This window comes from Monopterus albus, unplaced genomic scaffold (assembly GCF_001952655.1).
Source record: "Monopterus albus unplaced genomic scaffold, M_albus_1.0 scaffold152.1, whole genome shotgun sequence".
In the NCBI taxonomy this organism is placed as follows: domain Eukaryota; kingdom Metazoa; phylum Chordata; class Actinopteri; order Synbranchiformes; family Synbranchidae; genus Monopterus; species Monopterus albus.
This window is the reverse complement of record NW_018128032.1, coordinates 796,691-816,618: the sequence shown is the minus strand read 5'-3', so window position 1 is coordinate 816,618 and position 19,928 is coordinate 796,691. Positions and strand designations below refer to the sequence as shown.

The 19,928-nt window shown below is 42.1% G+C and overlaps 1 protein-coding gene across 1 annotated transcript in view; it reads left to right on the top strand.

The window, feature by feature from the left end:
* The window catches only part of zbtb16b (zinc finger and BTB domain containing 16b), an 18,837-nt gene extending 3,139 nt beyond the window's left edge, over positions 1–15,698 (top strand). Inside the window, exons 2-6 of the mRNA XM_020614867.1 lie at positions 930–1,027; positions 3,153–3,239; positions 10,594–10,764; positions 11,849–12,016; positions 13,091–15,698. Coding sequence (XP_020470523.1) covers positions 930–1,027; positions 3,153–3,239; positions 10,594–10,764; positions 11,849–12,016; positions 13,091–13,320 — 754 coding nt within the window. The 3' untranslated portion in view covers positions 13,321–15,698. The remainder of the gene's footprint in view (positions 1–929; positions 1,028–3,152; positions 3,240–10,593; positions 10,765–11,848; positions 12,017–13,090) is intronic.
* Positions 15,699–19,928: the final 4,230 nt, after the last annotated feature.

The following is a 19,928-nucleotide window of genomic DNA, read 5'->3' as shown; positions in this document are numbered from 1 at the left end:
CTTAAGTAACATTTTGATGCAGGACTTCTGAGTATTTTTACACAGTAATATTGTTACTTTAACTAACTAGAATTTGAGTACTCCTTCCACCACTGTATTTTTACCTTTTTACATCTGTTGTGGGGGCTTTTTGTGTCTTTGGTACAGTAGAGGAGACTGAAGGAAAGGAAGTATATGCATGATGGTTACGTGGTTCCCACCTCAGACTGCTGGGATACCAGGTTAACCAAAACAGAAGCTTTTCAAAGTCTCACATATAGATGCTCAACTGTCATCATTACAAGTCAATCACATCTTCAAATGCCAACAACCTGTCAGTGCTCCGAAATAATTCTCTTTCCTCTTTGTGATCATGTTGATTTTATGGGTGCTTTCACTACAGAGAGTGTGTAACCATGGACAGTTTTTAGGCCATTTGCTGTGCTGTTAGCGTGGTGATACAAGGATAACGGTGCAGATGCCTCGCATGCTTGGATGTGTGATATGATATGATGGGTTTTGCTGCCGGCGGAGCTTCAGCGAATCATCTTCTTTTCTCCTTCTAATTGCAGTTACAGGAGAAGTGTGTGTGTGTGTTATGTTGGGCGTGAGTGTTTGCGCGCACGTGTGTTTGTTTGCGTGCCCGGTGTCTTGCATTGGTGGTGGGTGGAGGCATGCGTACGTCTGTACTCTGAAATTAGCCAGATATCCTATTGTCTGTGTTCTTTTAGCATTCAGGCATTGTGATTCACAACTCCATGGGCCTTTTACACTAATGATGCTGCATTCAGTGAGGGATTCTTCCCGGAATTAAAACATGCTCCTCTTGTTACGAGGACAATGATGCTTCTGGGTTTGGGAGACCTTACAGGAAAGGCGCAGAAACGGGATACTTTTGTTCTGTTCTGGTCTCTGTGAAGACGCTCACGTTAGTGTCCGTCTTTCCACAGGAGGCTGCACAACAAGGAGAAGGGCCACGGCTGTGAATACTGTGGCAAACACTTCCAGGACAGCATGCGGCTCAGGATGCACATGCTCTCTCACACAGGTACTTAGTAACTCTCACGCCCTCATTTCCAAATATTCACTACTTCTGAAGCCTCCTGATAGTGTGGCCTTTAAAACGCACCTGTTCACACTAGACACAACCCCCCCCCCAAATATACTTAGATATTGCTTCCTTTTCCGTGCTTAGGTTTATGTACCTACAGCCCCCCCCGTCCCCTCCCTTTCCTCTCCCTCTCTCTCCCTTTGAATCGTTTCTGTGTTTTTCGGAGACTCTGGCAGCTCGCCAGCTCTGCCCCTTCTGAGTGATGACATCATCAGCTGCCGGCAGGCCTGGGTGTTCTGCCAGTGTTCTGAAGCGTGTGTGATGGCTCGCTCGCAGATGTGTGTCCAGGAACACACTGTACCCAAATGCAGACTTAATCAGACCTGACTGCTCTCCCAGCTACTTTATCCAAAAGCAGCAGCTAAAAATGAAACTACTACAACAGAGACATCAGTTGGAATGTGTGTGCACAGACAAGGTGAGGTCCTTTGTGCGGGAATGACATCCTGCTGACAGATGAGAGAGAATCTGCTCCTTTCAACTTCACCCAAGTCATCCCTTCTCCTCACCGTCTCTAACCTCGGCACAACCCTAAACATACCTGTTGTCTTCTATTACTCTTAGACCTTGACAACTCGCTTTGATTCTCAATTCACAGTGACATCCACAAGAGCAGCACCTTAAACTTAATTAGATTTTTGGCATAAATTCTACCCACCCTAACATGTCAACCCATAATACCACAACAAAAAAATAAAATAAAACAGAAGATGTGGATCATATTTCTTTGTCACTGTGTATTTCGGTATAGCAGCCTTAGATCCTGCTGGTTGCTAAGGAGCGAGTGCTCCACCGCTCTAATGGGCTGATTTGGTATTCAGCTCGATGCTGGCTCTTATTTTGGTATGCCAGACAAAGTGTTTTGATGGAGGACGATTGCAGCCGCGTCTGGAGACAGTTTGATGGTTTATGGATGAGAGCACACTCCGTGCCTTTGACTGCACAAGACAATGCACTCTGTTCTCTTCTTCCCTTATCACAGAATCTAACACAACACAACACACCACACTGGACAGCGTCACACAACATCAGGATCTACAACACTGCTCCAGTGTAAGACTACTCTCAACCAAGTTTTATGTTCGTGCCATGTAACAAAACACACCGTTCCAAACAGTAACGGTTTGTTTTCAAAAACTGATGTTTTTAGAAATGAACAGATCAGGGCTTTTATGTTATTTGTGCGCACCACTGAGATCTGTGGCACAGTGTCTGTGTACAGAGGCATCGTAAGAGTTGAAAGAGGACCACATTTAGGCTGTGGCGCTCTGAGTTCCCAAAGCTTGTGGGTGTTTTAATGAGTCATTTTAACTTCATTTAAAGCCAGCTGAGCAGAAAATAGATCAGTGAATGAGCCCTGGGCCAGTATGGATCTGCAGCCGATTTACATCTCTGTGAGAGCCAGCCCACATCCAAACAGCTGTGTGCGCACGTGTGTGAACGAGAGTGCGTGCGTGTATGTGTATATCTGTCCTATGCGTCTGTCTGTGTAGGTGTGAGGTGAGTGCAGAACAAGCAGTGAATGTTTCTGCAAGCGGAATGCATACTTGTCTCTCTCATGTCTTCATCAGAATAGACAAGGGCATTCCAAAGGTGAGCTGGGAACTTTAGTTACAGTGTGTGTGATGGGATTTGGGGTGTTGACTCTGAAGGGGTTTTTTTGATAAAGGGATGCGCCGTGGGCAGGAAGCGTCTGCTGTAGAGAGAACACCCAGTCATTCTGTGGCCTCTCAGGCAGACAGTCTGCTCACTGCTCAGACACTGATAACATGGTAAATAAAACTTTTCTGCTCAGCTCTGTTTTGTCAAGAAGGAGGGCCATTGCGCCCCGTCTGGTGCTTTCGTTTGTTGTGAGTTGTGTTTTTATGGCGCTTTCCTCGGCTCCATCATACTCTGCGTATTTGCTTCCTTGAGTTAACACCTTAAAAAGCACAAGTGTGTCACAGGCGAGGTTCTTTGGTGACTTTTGAAACATTGTTGTCCTTAAATGCCAACCGACTTACTACACGTTTGTGTTCGTCTCATCAAGATACATATTTATACATTTCCGTTTCATCCACAGTTCCCGCAGAGGCGCTGGTGTGTGATCAGTGTGGAGCAACATTTGCCTCAGAGGATGCTCTTGAAGGCCACAGGCAAACACACACAGGTACTTTACAAACACGTGCATGCGCTACAGTACGACTCCCTCTGAGACACACAAATGTTTAACCTGGACAGCATGCGCTGAGATGTGGAGTAGGCCGTGACTACAGAACGTGTGATCGTGGGTCTAAACTTGCTTGTCATGCTGGCTGGGCTAAACTGTTCCTGTCATGATGCTCCATAATTCATCAACAGGGAGGTGGGAGGGCCTCTCACATATCACCCACTAATATCGCCTGGCACCCAGACCCAACCAATGCCACTTTGCCACTTTGCCACTTTGCCACAGCTTCACAGTGGCAGAATCACAGGTTCACTGTCCTCACCTCCTGCCTGACTGCAATTGCACACACACAGATGAACACCTTTTGTCCTTTTCACTCAACTTAAATCAAGAAAATATTTGTATTACAACTTTTTCCCATCCACTCAATGTCTGGCGTTAACAGTTGGCACTAGGATGAGTCAATTTGTTTTCTGCACAAACCTGGACGGTGATTTGTGATTTGCAATCTGGGCTCTTAGAGTTTGGAACAACCTCCCTGAGGAGCCAAAGTTGTTAACATTTTTTAAAATCAATTCTTAAAACCCTCACCATTCTGTAGTATTAGCAGCAAGCAAGCAAACAAACTGAGTTTTGTTTGACTTTTCAAAGCAGAGGTCAGAAAAGCACGTTGCAAAAAGAAGGAAGGGAAAGGAGATGAAACAAGACAAGCTATATAAAAACAAAGGCAATTAAATGTATTATTAAATTAAAATTCAATTAATTACAGATGCAGTCACAGGTCCTGAAGTCAAGAGAAAGTTAAAGAAAACAAATGTTAGCAGTATTTTGTCTCAGCAAATTGGTATCTGTGTTACAAATGACTACTATCGGATTCAGGGTGTTGTTATTACATTTGGCAGCACTTTATCAGACATACTAAGGGTTAATACATCATCATTTTATTGATGGTTGGCCAGTAATAACTAACACTTTCCATATCAACTTCCACTTTGAGCAGAAACTGGTTGTGCAGCCAAGTGAAATACAAGACACACAGACCTTAACCTAAGATACAGAACACAGTACAGTGCAGCAAAATACAATATGTAAAGCTAATGCTAAACCCCACTGTACTTAAAACAACATTCGCCAACGTAACAGTAATTATCTGTTGGGATTAATATATACTGTAAAGTGTCAGGATGTTTGTCAGCTGCCGGGTTGCCTGTCTACATTTTAGCATGTTCGGTTGGTGTATATTCTCTGCCAACACAACGTGATTTTATTTTTAGGTCTTTGATTAATCAAAGAAGGAGCCCATGAGATGTTAGAACCCGACACCTGCTGACAGAAAACTTCACAAGTAAATTAAACCTTTGACTTACAATATCATTTAACAGTGGCTGATTCTTTTAAAGTAAAGCTCAAACCATCATTCGATTAATCAGGTGTCAGAAAGTCTGGCTAATCACAGCTATTTGGATAAATTATTTAAGCAAAATGCTTCCAACTTCTCCAAGATCAATATTTGCTACTCAGCCTTCTATGATAGCAAAATGAAGACCTGTGGGTTTTTGGACTGTTAGACAAACCAGACAAATATGAAGTTATCTTCAAAATGATGCATTTTTCACAATTTGTCATTTTATAGGCCAAATGATGAATCAAAAAATAAAATCATCTGAAGATGAGTAGATAATAAATACATTAGTTGCAGCACTACTTTAGAGTGGACAAAAAAACCTACATATGACCCTGTTTTTCCATTTTATTATCATTTAAAACAGCAACTAACATGATGGGTCAGTTAAAAATGAATCCACAACCTGACAAATTCTATATCATAACAGCTTAACAACTAGTTTATAGCCACTGATAAGGTCATTATTGACGACCTATAAAGCCTTTCAACTGTAAGTATACATGTAGCTTGTGGCTCTTTACTCTTATGCTGTCCCATTAGCTTTAAGTGAGAAAGACTTGACAACATGTGGCTGAGTCTAACTTCTCTAACTGTGAACAACAGCCGTATTGTTGTCAGACGCTGCATATGCCTGACAGTGTCTGAATCCACACCTTTTCTGCTACTGTCAGAGAAAGGTGATAACCCTCTCTGGAGCGCTGGCACGTAACTGTAACTCCAGGTGGCACACACAGTATGAATAGTTAATGGCTGTGGACGTGGAGGGGTGTTAACGATGCCCAGAAGTTTCTACCTTCATCTCCCCAAGTTGTAAACATCCAGAGCTCTGTTTCAGCTTGGCACTGTATCCAGAGCAGGGTACAGGAGGGCATTACTCTGTCATTTTGTCCTGATCTCAGCTCAGCCTGCTGGGAAACGTGACCCTTTTCACTGACTTTTACAGCTATGACATGAGCTAAAGGTAATTTAATCACATTTATTCAATGTTACCTGGATTTTTTTTTCTCCTAAAAACACACGGGATCTTTTAGTGTTTGGTGCCGACGGTGTAGCCAAAGCTTTAATTTGCCATGTGGCATAACCAGTGAGCCAAATGAGATTCCTCTGAGCAGATTAACACTTGTCAGACCTCAGCAGCTGCAACAGTGCTGTCCACCTCCTTTGGTGGGGAAATAATACTACTTTTGGGAGACCTTGCCCTAAAGCAATTTGGCAACACTGGCCGACTATTTCACAGTGAAAGTCTGTTTAGGCATTTTGATATGTCAGAGGTGAACGGCCGTAGGTTGCTGAAGTTAGAGATCAAAGCGGGGTTGGGGGAAGGGAAGGGGATAGGGGGCATGTGAGGACTTCCTGGGGGCAAGAGGACTGCTGCTAGTGTTGGATGCCAGGACTGGGAGGAAAACAACATCATGTGCTGCTGTTTACTCCTCACCACAGCGCTGTCATAGTCTCCTCTGCCCTACTTGTCAGTGCCCAAAATAAAAGAATGGCTCCATCTCCGAATCACTCTCACAACAAAGTGGCCTGTTTCAGAGCAAATCAAGACACCAGGGCACCAAGCTTTCGATTTTGGAAAGACCAAGACAGTAGCTTATCTACACAGCATTCACAGAGATAGACTGTGTATGTTTCTGACCATTTTGCAACCTTGCCTTCAAGGCAAAGGCCATACGAGTGCTGCCTTTGTGTACTCACAGCAGCTGCACTGTTTTCACACATTACAGCCTTCTTCATCAAGTGAATAATATTACCTTCTGTCCAAGCCCTAATTAGACGGCCCTGTGGTTCATTCACATACAGCCCAGGCTTTACAATGCAGCCCTCTTCATGCAGATCTTTAAGCTCGCCTAATTGCGCGTCCCCCCATCATACTCCTGTTAATAGCCAGCTGTAATTCATACAAGCCTTAAACTGCATTGATCTGTGCTCTGTTTGGCCATTGTGCCTCCAGTATTTGTTTGCACTGACTGTCGTGAGACACAAAGCCCCAGGCTGACCTGTCATTTCACATAAAGTGAAATACAGTAGACAGAGAAAATACCATAAACATCCTACGAATTGAGGCAAATGAAGGAGCATATGACCTCAATGAACCGGTCCATGGAACGGTGGTTAAATACGAGCAACGTATCTCTTGTTGCATTAATTATTGAGTCGGTTGTTCCTCACTCGAGTAGATTAGCAGTCTACTGATGAGCGCCCGGGGTTGTTTAAGGTACTGTAGCATTTTTATATGTGCTTCACATCCACAGGGAGCTGTCTACATGAACACAAAGTAGTACAAATGCACAGGGTCATGAGAGGTCTAGTACATAATGTGGCCTGCATGACTGTGTATGTTTAGCTGTGTGAGCTCAGAGTGCCAGCAGACACTGAGCACACTATGTTGACATAGTTTATAGTGTCTCCACACTGCATACTCTAGCTGGTAGACATGATCAGCTGTGACGTAATATAGTAAATTGTGAAATCTCTGTTAATTTAGTTGCCCTTTAAGATTGGTTTAGCTTTAACTTGGCTCATTCACAAGTTACTGGAGGAAAACTTTCAGCAGATCAAATTCCACTGGTATTTATTTAATAAAAGGTTAATGATTTGCAAAATTGGTTAAACGGAGACGTTTTGGTTCTATTCAGTTTAACCAATATACAATAAAGTGAAGTTAAACACAAATCCAGAATCAGTGTAATTGGTGGGCAGCAGATGTTGAAGTTAAGATTAACAGATGAAATTACAAAGATTTGCGGTCATCACTCAGTACAATCTCTTGTTCAGTTTGCAGTGGGTTTACTCCCAGATTCTCAGGGTGGGAAAACTTTTGTTTGCCGCTTGAAAAGAAACAGGCTGCGCTTATTTGTGAATGGAGGGATTAGCTTGAACACTTCACCCCAACAAGGACCATGATCCTATCTGGTTGCCTAGACACATGATTTTGTTTCTTAGGCAGCGTGAGAGCCTGGCTGGCTCCCACCTCTAGTTGGACTGAATAAGTAGCAGATGTGTGAAGGCAGACCATGTTAAATGACTTGAGCATACACATCATATTAGCAGAGATATGCGGCAATACCATAACAACTTCAGACCTGAATTACAAACCTGACTGTGCATTAGACAAACGGCTCCCTAACATGATGCACAGTAAATATTTGTGTTCTCTGCATCATAGCAGAATTGCTTGAAAGTAAACCGTCATTCCCATTGGTAAGGCTCCTTCACACTAAACACAATGCTCAGTCAACTCTCCAGCCTTTGAGGAATACCACTGGTTACAAGGTATTTGCCCCACTGAGGGCAAAGGTCAAGGGGTCATCCTGTGCATTAAAACCCAAATCCCAGGCCCACTGTGTGGTTAAGGGTGAGAAATCAGGGGGCAGTGTCAGCCAACTACAGGGCTTATTCTCTCATAGAAGCTCCTCTGCACTTATTACCAAAGCTTACTGGAAAACTCTACGACTGCAAATCCTAGTTTGAAAAAGTTAACGCAGTCAGGCAACATGCCACCGCCAACACACACAAACACTCCCCTGCCTCCGAAGGTTTTTGTTTACACTTCAAAATATTTGATTTTTATTTTCGGCGTCAGTTGCACAGAATGATATCGAAAACGACTGCTGAGCCGTTGTCATCGCATCAACCTGAGATCAAGAGTGAGATTCTGGTGACAGAATATTTGTCATATTTCTTGACTCAAGTTCGAGTATTGTTGGTGACAGAAGAATCAGGACAGAGTATCAGTGAGTGTGTCATGGAGTAACGGCTTACCTCCACAAGGAAGCCAGCATGTTAAACTTTCAGAGCAGACAGAAGAACATATGTTGTAAAACAAGCATTTACAATATATGCTAGTTGAAAGAACAGAGGGAGGATAATTACAGTAGCTCTGAAGTATTTACAAGGTGGATAACATGTTATTCAGCAGGTTGACGGCTTCTCTCTGCTTTGCCTGCAGCTAAACTATCCAGGACACATTGGAACAGAAAGCACTCCCCCTGCTGGCTGCAGCAGATATTACCAGAGAAACTGGTTAAGGTGGATCAAGGCTCCACATCACAGGTCATGCAGAGACTGCAATCTGAGCTTCTTAAATGTCTTTAGCCATTTTTAGATGGATCATTATCCAGACTCCACTACTGCACAGTGCATAGTGACCCGGCATTAGTTAAGTATGACTCAAGCAGAAAGTGAAGCTGGTTAGCCAGTGAAAGGATTTCCTGTATGGTAAGGGGAGTGGGGAGGGTGCAGAGGCGTTGAGAACGGAGGGTCTTTTGTCTCCAACTAAAATATTGTGATCCGTGGGTGAGAAAGGGCCTTGGTCATTAGGTGACAGCATAAAGACAGGGATTGTAGGAGTTGGGTGAGGAGCCTATGACTAATGGGCTTGGTCAATGAGGGCCTGAACCTTATTGTGTGCCCTTTGTGCACAAGTTCACAGTCTAAAGCCTCTGAACAGGTGCAGTTCATTCCACCAGATCGCCTCCCTGCAGGATTGTTAGCATCAGAGAATGTCTTTTATCCTGCCTTCTTTCTGTTAATGATTACAGATGATCTGTTCTTTTAGCACTGTTTTTAGGGGGAGCATTTCAAAACTAAGTTCAAAAAGAGGCAATGTCGTTTCAAAAGAAGAGGTTTTGTGCTTCTATGCCAAGCTGTACCTATTTGTGAAATGTTAAGTGCAAAAAAAGGCTGCTTTGTTTGAGCAAGCTGTGATACGTGGATTAGTAAACAGCACATGGTGAATGTTTCTGATTTCTCCCAGAAAATGTGAATTTGCTTGATTTGTTTCTTTTTCTTTCTACTTTGAACAGGCTTGTCTGTTAACTTGATTGAACCTAAAGCAAGTGTCTGACACTCTTCCCTCTTAGTATGAGTGTGCTGTATCCCTTTCCCTGCGTTAATTCCAATTTAATTGCCAGTTGCCTCAAGGCACTTCAATAACAGTAACAAATGATTTGATTTAGTGGACCTCATCAGACTGCATTTTAAATGCGACACAGCAACCCCACTTGAATTCCAATGAAGTGCTGGCACAGTCCTCTGTTTACTAATGATCCTCCGCTGGAGATGTCTGATTGAATCTGAGTCAGGAGCAATGGGACCTGCTAGCATTGTAAATGATCTGCACCCTGAGCAGACAGAGAAATAAAGGACCTCATAATCTCACATTAAAGCCTCACTCTCCAGGACATGTGCGTTATGTCCGATGCAGCTGATTAACCAGTGCCTCAGTCTCACCACACGTATGAATTTGCGTCGGTGTGAATGCCAGACTAGATCTGAGTGCTGGCGTTCGCAGCCCGTAGATCAGGTGTTGGCTGTATGACAGCCAGTGGAGCTTCTTCACATAGCCATTTTGACTTAAACTACCCTGCCAACGACTGCCTATCTGTATTCCTCTCCACACTCTGTGCAACAGGAAAGTAGCCCCAAAGAGATGCCAGGTCACACACACAGGATTAAACTGGATTGTGTTTTTTCCTGCAGTCCTGTCTTTAATGGCTTGATATCACTACTTAACATTCTGCACAGAACACATAGTGTAGGCATCATTTAGGGTGGAGCTACTATCAGCCACTCTTTGAGCACAGAGACAGAGGACTTCACAGGCTGGAGCTGACTCCTGATGGGGAATGAAGAGAATAATTACACATCTAACACACCAGGAAGGAGCTATTGATTGTGTGATTGGCATGCTGTGTATTGTGTGGGAAATTCTTAAAGAAAACAATGCCTTTAATGGTTTAAAATAGAATGTATAAAGATTCACAGTTGAAAGAGCCTCAGGGCTTTTAGGGGAGTTAGTTTAGGTAGAGGCGCTTGCTCTTTGAAAGAAGCTTCTCCCTCAGAGGACTCACACAAAGTTGAAGTGACCCAGTTTCCCCACTTATAAGGCCCTGTCTGTGTATGGTACTGAAATAACTGTGCGTCTGTGTCTTGTGCATCCTCCAGGGACTGACATGGCGGTGTTCTGTCTGCTGTGTGCAAAGCGCTTCCAGACCCAGAAGGCCCTGCAGCAGCACATGGAGGTCCATGCCGGCATGCACAGCTACATCTGCAGCCACTGTGAGCGCCCCTTCCCCAGCCACACCACCCTCAAAAGACACTTGCGTACGCACACGGGTAAGAGGCGGATCACTCGCACAGTCATTGTTGTCTATAGTGTTGTCTCCTATCATAGAACAAACATCTTGTGTCAAAAGCATGTGTATGTGGAAGAGACGAAGACAGCTGGATTTATTTTGGTATACGGGTTAATTTCCTCAGGTAATTGGCTTTGAGGTTTTAGTCAGCTTGCATGCATCCTCTCCTGCTTTCCCCTTCTCTGTAAGATGACTCACCTCTGATGGCAGCACTGTACCGTTATGGCCGGTGCATATTTTGGGTAATTTCATCCTGTTTATATTTTGGGTTCTGAGACAGCCTTTGGGCTTCTGCAGTTCACGGCTGTCAGTTCTAGTGTGGCTCACCCAAAATGATAGAGGAAACCCAAATAAATATTGAAGGAAAAGCGAATGGAAATGACTTGTCTGAGTGTTCTGGTGAGGGTGAGTCTTATTGCCGCAGGAGACGCAGAGATATTTACTGAAAAGATGTGCCCCTTTCTTCCTTTACCTTAAATAACACTCCCAGCTGTCAGAACGGCTTGATGTCTAGACAGGAGAAATACATAATTGATGTGAAGAGACAGAAGTGAAGGGAGTTTTGGCCATGGCAGCGTATCTTGTTTGTATGCCATTCCGCTTGGAAGTAACATTTTGTAAATGTCATCTGCTCCACAGCGGGGTGGGGGATACGGGGAGAATCAGCCTGTAATGAGGAGAGCAATGTATCCTCTGACTTGGCTGTTGCTGTGGACACTGAGATAATGAGGCACATAGGTCATTGGAGATGAGTCAAACCGTCAGCCTGGGAGAGGAATGGATTAACTACAGTATAGAGAACAGAGCAGCACCTGCCTGGAGGATTTTATTAGCTGTTAGCAGACCAAGAGGAGTGTCCTTGTGTCGTCACGTTAGCGACGTCTGAAAGCACATTATTTCCTTGCTGATGTGCATGTGCAGAAAGGGCCACGCGACTATTTGACCTATGCATCTACATACTGTATGCACCATACCATGTCGTGCCAAGGATGAGACTGGCCTTTAACACTTCTCACAATGTGTTGCTTGTTGTGGCTGCTGTTTTGACACGACTGTGTTTTCAGGCGATCACCCGTTCGAGTGTGAATTCTGCGGGAGCTGTTTCAGAGACGACGGCACGCTGAGGGGTCATAAACGCATCCACACAGGAGAGAAGCCTTACGAGTGCAACGGCTGCGGGAAAAGGTTCAGCCTCAAACACCAGCTAGAGACACACTACCGTGTACATACAGGTGAGAGCTCAGAGAGGACACATGCAAACATAAAGGAGGGTGCCGGCGCTGCTATGAGGGTGGATCTTTAACTGTTATTTAATATCTTTACACTGGAAAAGGAGAATGCTGGCAATATTGTCTAGATTTACTGTCAATAAATCCTATGAAAAGACCAAAACCAACAATGAATTTGCATCGTCTGTGTAGCCTACATTTAATATAATTTCTTCCTCTAGAAACATCAGTCACAAGGTGGCACTGGGTGGCATACTACAATGAACACAGCCGTTTTGTTCTGGCTTAATCCCATACACACTGTTCTGCCGCTGTTAATACTCACTAAATGTGTATGAACACACAAATGAAAGTAGTTCCCCTCAAAGGCAAGATTCACTCCTGTAGGAGTAACTTTAACAAAACAGTGCCAAGCTGTTTTAGGGTATTGTTCTCTTTTTTTAAAAGTACATAAAATATTTTTAAATATTCATGTGCTCAGTAGGAACAAAGAGACATGAGAGGAACACGGACATGGTGGGAAGGTCAGAAAATATAAACCAACATATTAATGCATTCATGCTTTTGGCCTTTTCATAGAACTGTCATTATTAGGAAAAATAATTATTTTATGATACTTTAACAGCACAAATGACTGTTGTACAAAGATATACTGCATTATTTCTAGAGAATAAAAGCATGTTAATAAAAAGGCATTAAATATTGTTTTGAAAATTAGGCTAAATACTAATCACTAAGTTTGAATGGCTCAACAAACGGCAACTTACAGATTGCCTTCAACTTATTTTACAGAGAAACACTACTCAACAATGACCTAAACTCATTTCAGTGTGCCAACTCATAATCGTCTCCTTTAAGCTTACATTTTACAGTCTGCTATCTCACTGATCTCAGACAGAATCCATATTTGTGGTGGACAACGCTGACTGACCAATATCTAATGCCAGGCTAAAGGCAAACTGATACACATAGGTCTAACTGTAGAGCACAAACACACACACACACACACACACACACACACACACGCGCCTCTGGCTGCGGATTTACAAGGTTAATGCCCATTGTTGAATTTTTCAGGTGAGAAGCCATTCGAGTGTAAACTGTGTCACCAACGATCCAGAGACTACTCAGCTATGATCAAGCACCTGCGCACTCACAACGGAGCGTCTCCATACCAGTGCACCATCTGCCAGGACTTCTGTCCAAGTCTGGCCGCCATGCAGAAGCACATGAAGGGCCACAAACCCGAGGAGGTGCCGGCAGACTGGAGGATAGAAAAAACTTACCTGTACATCTGCTACGTCTGAGCAGGACTTAGACCCCGTGCACAGTCTGACAAACACACAGTTGGGTGAAAACCTCCTAATTCCGGTGTTAGTGAATCACTGAGTTACGGATTTCATGTTCCTCTATGGGGATAGAAACAAAAACTTTTTACATAAGCTGGAAAATGCATTGTGGGAAGTTCAGGAAGATAAAAGGTTTTTACCTGACAACAGAAACATGCAAGCATGAACACAGATTTGTGTACACGCTAGGGCTGCAACTGGTTTGATTATAAATCAGAAATACATTTTTAAATTGTAAAACATTTTTACTACGGTAAGTGGTAAATCATTCTGAAAATTGACAGAAAATCCTCACATTCTAGTGACATCTTTGAATGACCCATTTACAGAGATCAAAACAGAGAAAAGCAGAAAATGATCATATTTTGAGGAGCAGCGCATTTAGCAGCGCTGGAAAAGGACTTCAATGATGACTGGATTATCAAAATTGTCACCAGTTACTGTTTCAGCCCTTGGTGCACACAAACATGCACAGACACACATTCTCACTCTCACACACACACACACACACACACACACACGAGTACAGTGTGGATAATCACTGTATCTGTAGTGGATCCACTGTGGTTAACATCGACGCCACAGTGGCTGCTGACCTGTGTGTGCAGCAGGAGCTTCTTGGTTGGCTGCTTCACCTACAGTAGGTCATATCCTATGATTGTGCAGTAGATGTTGAAAACAATTCCACGAAGGCTTGATTGGCTCAAATCTGCAACATTTTCTCTGCCTATTTTCAGTGACTACTCGGTTTGTTTGATTTGCTCTTTCTGCTGTTGGATTTTGGTTTTGGATTTATTTTCTGCATGTTTTACTTGAATGGTTGCCACGTTTTGACCTCAGAAGCTTGAGCTCTTTAATCACCTTGTCTTTCTTGCAGTGGCTGTTCTTGTTTTGAGGTAGCTGGCTCACAATCTGACTTCCTCTTGCAATGTAATAGGTTTTTGCTATTTATATGTTGTTTATTTGTTACCAAATATGTGCTGGCTTTCATCACACAGTCAGTGTCTCTTGGGATGCTTTCTAGTAGAGCGAGCTCTACCTCTCCTCACTTTTCACCATCTGTTTTTAAACCTACTGCAAATTATTCATTCAGTTTAAAATTTCTAACACATGCATTATAATTTAAATGGTCAGTGTGTTAAAAAAAAAGCCTCAACATGGCTTTTATGTGTATTTTTTTATCATCGCTATATTTAGATGTTTTAGGTCACAGAATCAGAATTTTCTTGGAGAAAATTAAAGAAAAGATGAAAAAGTTTTTTTTTAAGAAAACATGAACAGAAAATTCTGACACCGAATCACTATGAGCAGGTTATTGTCAGTTGTAGTGTAGCTGTAATGTACAAACTGTCATGGTATTCCCTGATGTGAGCCTAACAGGCCTTATAGATTTAAACGTTGTATTTTTGTATGACAGTAATTTGCTATCTGTTTACATTTGGTATGATTTGACAAACATCTTAATGTGTGTTTTCTAAGTCTCTGATTTGATTAAGATCCCTCCCTTGTGCCTCTTTTATAAGTAGAGCATCGATGTGCTTGAGTACATGGGTCTGTGCTGTTGGTAGTTGTTTCTGGGTGTTTGTTTATTGTTACATAATTGAAGATAGACTGCCATGTGTATCCATTTTGTCTGAACATTGCAACTGGAAGCAACATACTGTGATAGTGGCTGAAACCCTGATGCAAGTTCCAAGCAATTTTGATGTAAAAGTACACGCTTGTCTCAAATTGTTCCCTTCAAAGTGACAATAGGCTGAGATCTCTGGGTGAAAACAGTATGTATAGCAAATCTCGGTGTCCGTGGGCATTACCAATGCCTTCTTAAGTAGTCAGCAACACTCAGTGCCATGAAGACACATTCACTGCATCTATTCTATATGAACATGCACTATAAATGGTTTTCCTTGGTGGACCAAAAGAAATAGAGCACTTTTGTTGAAAAGGGTTTTTTTTTTCTTTGATCTTTCTATGTTGTGATAATGCAGATGTCCTTTTATTTGATGTGTCCTAGAAGGATGTGATTAGCATTGTTTAGATTATGTCAATGTCTGTCTACCTCAGGGCCAGATCAAAGCTCGACCTGGTATCCAATCAGGGTTGTTCTTCTTGCCATGTGTGCAGTTAAATCCCTCTTCATTACAGCTTTGTAACATAGTGTGTGAAAGTGTTTTCTCAGTGTGGATTCAGGCACAACTCTGTATGCGTCAGTGTTCGATGGCATGGTTAAAAAAAAAAAAGAATAAAACCATTTACTATTTTATTCATGCAGTCTCATTTGCGTACTGTTTGTTGTACGTATTCTATAGTGACGCCCTGTATGGCAGAGGTCCTCAACCGTTTGTCTGACATACAACACCAAATCAGAAAAAGTTGGGATGGTATGTTAAATCAACATTAAAAGTAGTGATTTTTTTAAATTATCCTTGTCCTGTATTATTGTAAAACAATACAGCAGCAATTCTGATGCTACAACACATTACAAAAAAAGTTGGGATAGCTGCATTTCAGGGCCAGTAATGAGGTAAAACAATGAAATGATGATTCCATTTTGAAACAGGTGACTGCATCATGATTTGGTTCAACAGTCGCGTCCTGGAAAGGCCAAGTCCTTTAGGAGCAAAGATTTCAGTGCATAAAGGGCAAGGATACAAACCTAAACTGGATGACCGTGCTCTCTGATCCCTCAGATGACACCGCATCAAGAACCATCAATCTTCTATAAGCGATCTAACCACATGGGCTGAGGATGACTTTGGCTCACCTGTGTCAGGCACTACAATACGTAGTTACATCCATAAATGCTGCTGTAAACTGTACTGTGTCAAAAGGGAGCTCTATGTCAGCAGACCAGCAACAAGTCCAAAAGCCAGGGTCTGTCATGGTCTGGGGTTGTGTCAGTGCCCTTGGCAAAGCTAACTTCCACTTCTGTGATGGCTCCATTAATGCTGAACAATACACAGAGGTTTTGGAGCAACATCTGCTGCTTTCAAGACGACGTCTTTTCCAGAGATGCCCGTGAATATTTCAACAAGACAATGCAAAACCTCATAGTGGCACATTACCAAGGCCTGGCTGTGGAGGAAAAGGGTGTGAGTACTGGACTGTCCTGCCTGCAGTCCCAACCTGTCCCCAATAGAGAATGTGTGGAGCATTTTGAAATGCAAACTGCATCAACAAAGACCCAGGACTGTTGCACCTTAAGACTTGTTTACAGGAAGAATGGGACAAAATGACACCTGACAGACTGAATCACCTGGTGTCCTCAGTCCCTAAACATCTTTTAAGTGTTGTGAAAAGGAACAACATCACACCGTGGTAAACACTTTACTGTCCCAACTATTTTTGGAACGTGTTGCAGCATCAGAATTGAAATGAGTGTTTATCTTGAACAAGAAATAAAATGATTTGATGATATACCTCATCAATGTGCTGCTGTATGTTTAAATATAATACAGGACACAGATGATTTAGACATCACTATTTTGTTTTAATTTTACATACTGTCCCTACTTTTTCTGATTTGGAGTTGTACCCGCACAGCCCCATCTACCACCACTGACACCACCCATCATGGTCCAAATAGGTTCATTTTTTATTGATTTTACACCTAATACAAATGATTATATAAGAGGAACATTTTTGAGCTGTCAGTGTTTAGATGGGTCTGGTCAAGTTTGTAATTGTACTCCTACCAGTTAGTTATGTATCCAAACGATTTATCCATCACCTGTTTATCCACTACTTTTACCATTTCAACAGTTTCTTCATTACATTTAGGTACCTATGTAAACTATTTATCAATTACCTTCTGTATCAGTCCGATTTCAATTTTACCTCAGGGTGCATGTACACTACCGTGAGAAAAGGTTTAGATCACCTCTATTTGTCCAGTTATTAGTGTAATTCAGCAACCAAACACATTTGTGGAATTCTTTCTACAACTGAAATCAAATATTTCTGGGATAGACAGCACTGTTGCAGATGTTCCACAGATGTGTTGCACTTGTAGATTGCTTTGCTTTCACTCTTCATGTGGGGAGTCTGGACACTGTGCTGCCATTCAATCATTTGCAGCTGATTGTCTTGTTCTTCTACACAGCCTGGAGGTGTTTTTGGGGCGGTCATTACTCTGAAAAAGGTCTGACTTCCTTTATTTAGCCTTTTTGCAAATAATGCCTCAGAGGGTGAAAAGATTGAATTTGTTCTTGTAAGTGAGTAACAAAAGCTGGGTCAACTGTAGGAATTGTGTCAATTTTCAAGGCTTCATTTACTTCCTGTAGCATGCATGTTAACTTATTACTTCGTCCCTGAAAAAGGCCTGTTTCACATGAAATTTACAAACTGTGCTGTTTTGGTTTTGTTTAGTTAAACCACTGGCAGTTTACTTCTTAGCTTTGTACCATTTAAAGTTATTGACTGGATCTGAACTGCTTAAAACGGTATAATAAAAAGTGGGATAATGGAGGTGACCCCAGATTTTTGAATGGTGGTGTATGTTTTCAGGAATCACTCCTGTGCACACCCTCTGTCATCCTATTTCAAAGTAAACATTTCACTTTTACAGTGCTGCTCATCATCTGGATAAAGACAATGCGTCTTAATGTTTTATTGGCTCCTGCCACAAACCTTGGCTGTTTATAATGCGTGTGTGTCATCTGGGCTTCATACAAACATCTGGAGTCACCCCAGGCTCTGCGGTGACCTCTGATGGCACTCTTACAGAGCCACAGCTGGCTTGTTTTATCCCTTATGTGAAAGGTGCAAGAATCAGTACGGCAGGTCAGCACTGCTCCCTGCACAGAGCAGTGAAAGTGAGGCCTCTTAATTACAAGAGCTGGCAACATTTACTTTCAATTTTTTGATGTTTGATTTTTATGTTCTCTTAATGTCTTTGGGCTTTAACAGGTTATTGTGCCAGAGCAGTGTGTTCATTTGGTTTCCTGTTCCATCTTCTTCATTTTCCCATAAAGCAGCATCTCGGTACACTGTGAATGTTTTATTGTGTCATCTGTTTTCTAGCTGCATGACCCCGTCAGCTAAATTCCTGCCTGCAGTGTTTACAGTTTCTTTCTACAATGATCTCGTTCTCTTGTTTTCTGGTGCTTGAGTTTTTCCAGCTCACTCCGTTTCGCCACAGGGATAATTCAAGCTCCATTTTAGCTACACCATATGACTCCATTCACTTCTTTCTGCTAAATCCATGTACAGTGAACAACAGCATAAACTTTGTGAAGACAGTATACTGTATATTTAGAAGAAGAAGAAGCTTTATTTTATTGTCATTTTAACATGTACCACGAAATTTTGTTTGGAGCCGAGGGCCCGGGCCGCTGTGTGCATACGCGCTGCCATCATGGGCAACTTGGGGGGTTCAGTGTCTCACCCAAGGACACTTTGACATGTGGATTGCAGGCACCGAGATCCGAACCTTCAACCTTCCAGTTGGGAGACGACTGCTCTACCCACCACCCCACTGTCGTCCCTGTGCTGATGCCCACAAGGAGGTTCTGCAAACTAACCTGATACAGCTGTGTAATATAAGGCAGTGGTTTCTAACCTAAAAATCTGAATTCCGCTGCATAAAGCCATTTATACTTTACTATTTTGATGGTGAATTATTGAATGATTCTAGATTTTAAGGTTTCTGAAAAATATTCAAATTAATCAGCCTGAGAAGGGAAGAATGACTTTTTGCTTTCAGAGCTCACAATTTACAGACATACAGCATGAAACCATTGACAAGGGGCTGCAAGTTGCTTTGCTTGGTTTTTAAAAAGGTCCCAAACCAAAAAAGGTTGAGAACCACTGACCTAAGCAACAGATAGCGGGAGGTAGAGTGTACCAAACTCAAACTCCTGAACGTTGGACAGACATTTTCATGCAGCATCAGCATGTTCAGGTGGCAGCCAATGAGAGCTCTTCTTAGAGCTGGCAAATAAATTAATTAGTAGATTCAACCATAATCTTTGTCATCAGTTGAATTAAAGTTAAGTGATTGATTAATCAGTTGGTAAATTGGTAGAACTTTACATTCTGGGTAATATATTGGTAAAAGCGTAATAACAATGCCATAACAAATTACCAAAGTATTAACTAGGTATGGTCTTGGAAGTAACGAGCATATCTAGATAATATTAGAACATACATTTTGTAACAAGGGGCCAAATACATGGATAATAATGAGAAGACAGATCCAATGATAAAAATGAAGCAGAATTATTTAGAAATAGCATAGTAAATATGTGGTAATGGTATGGTAACCTGAAATCAATAGTAACATTTTATCAGTGTAATATTTTTCATTTGAAATTGTTACACTTGGCAGTGGTATTATAGTATAATAGCAGGCTCGTGGTTTCAAAACGTTGTGGCCTTCTAGCAGCCTAATGTCTTCAGGTCACATGAAAAGTCTTGGATATCAAAACTGGCAGGTGCCAGATAACATGGAAATTCCTCTTCAATAAGTTGCAAACATCCCCTTTTGTATTAAAGGGAACAACGCAAAAAAAAAAAAAAATTTATGCTGTGATTTGTAACCCGGACACACATCTGGCAGTTTCTAA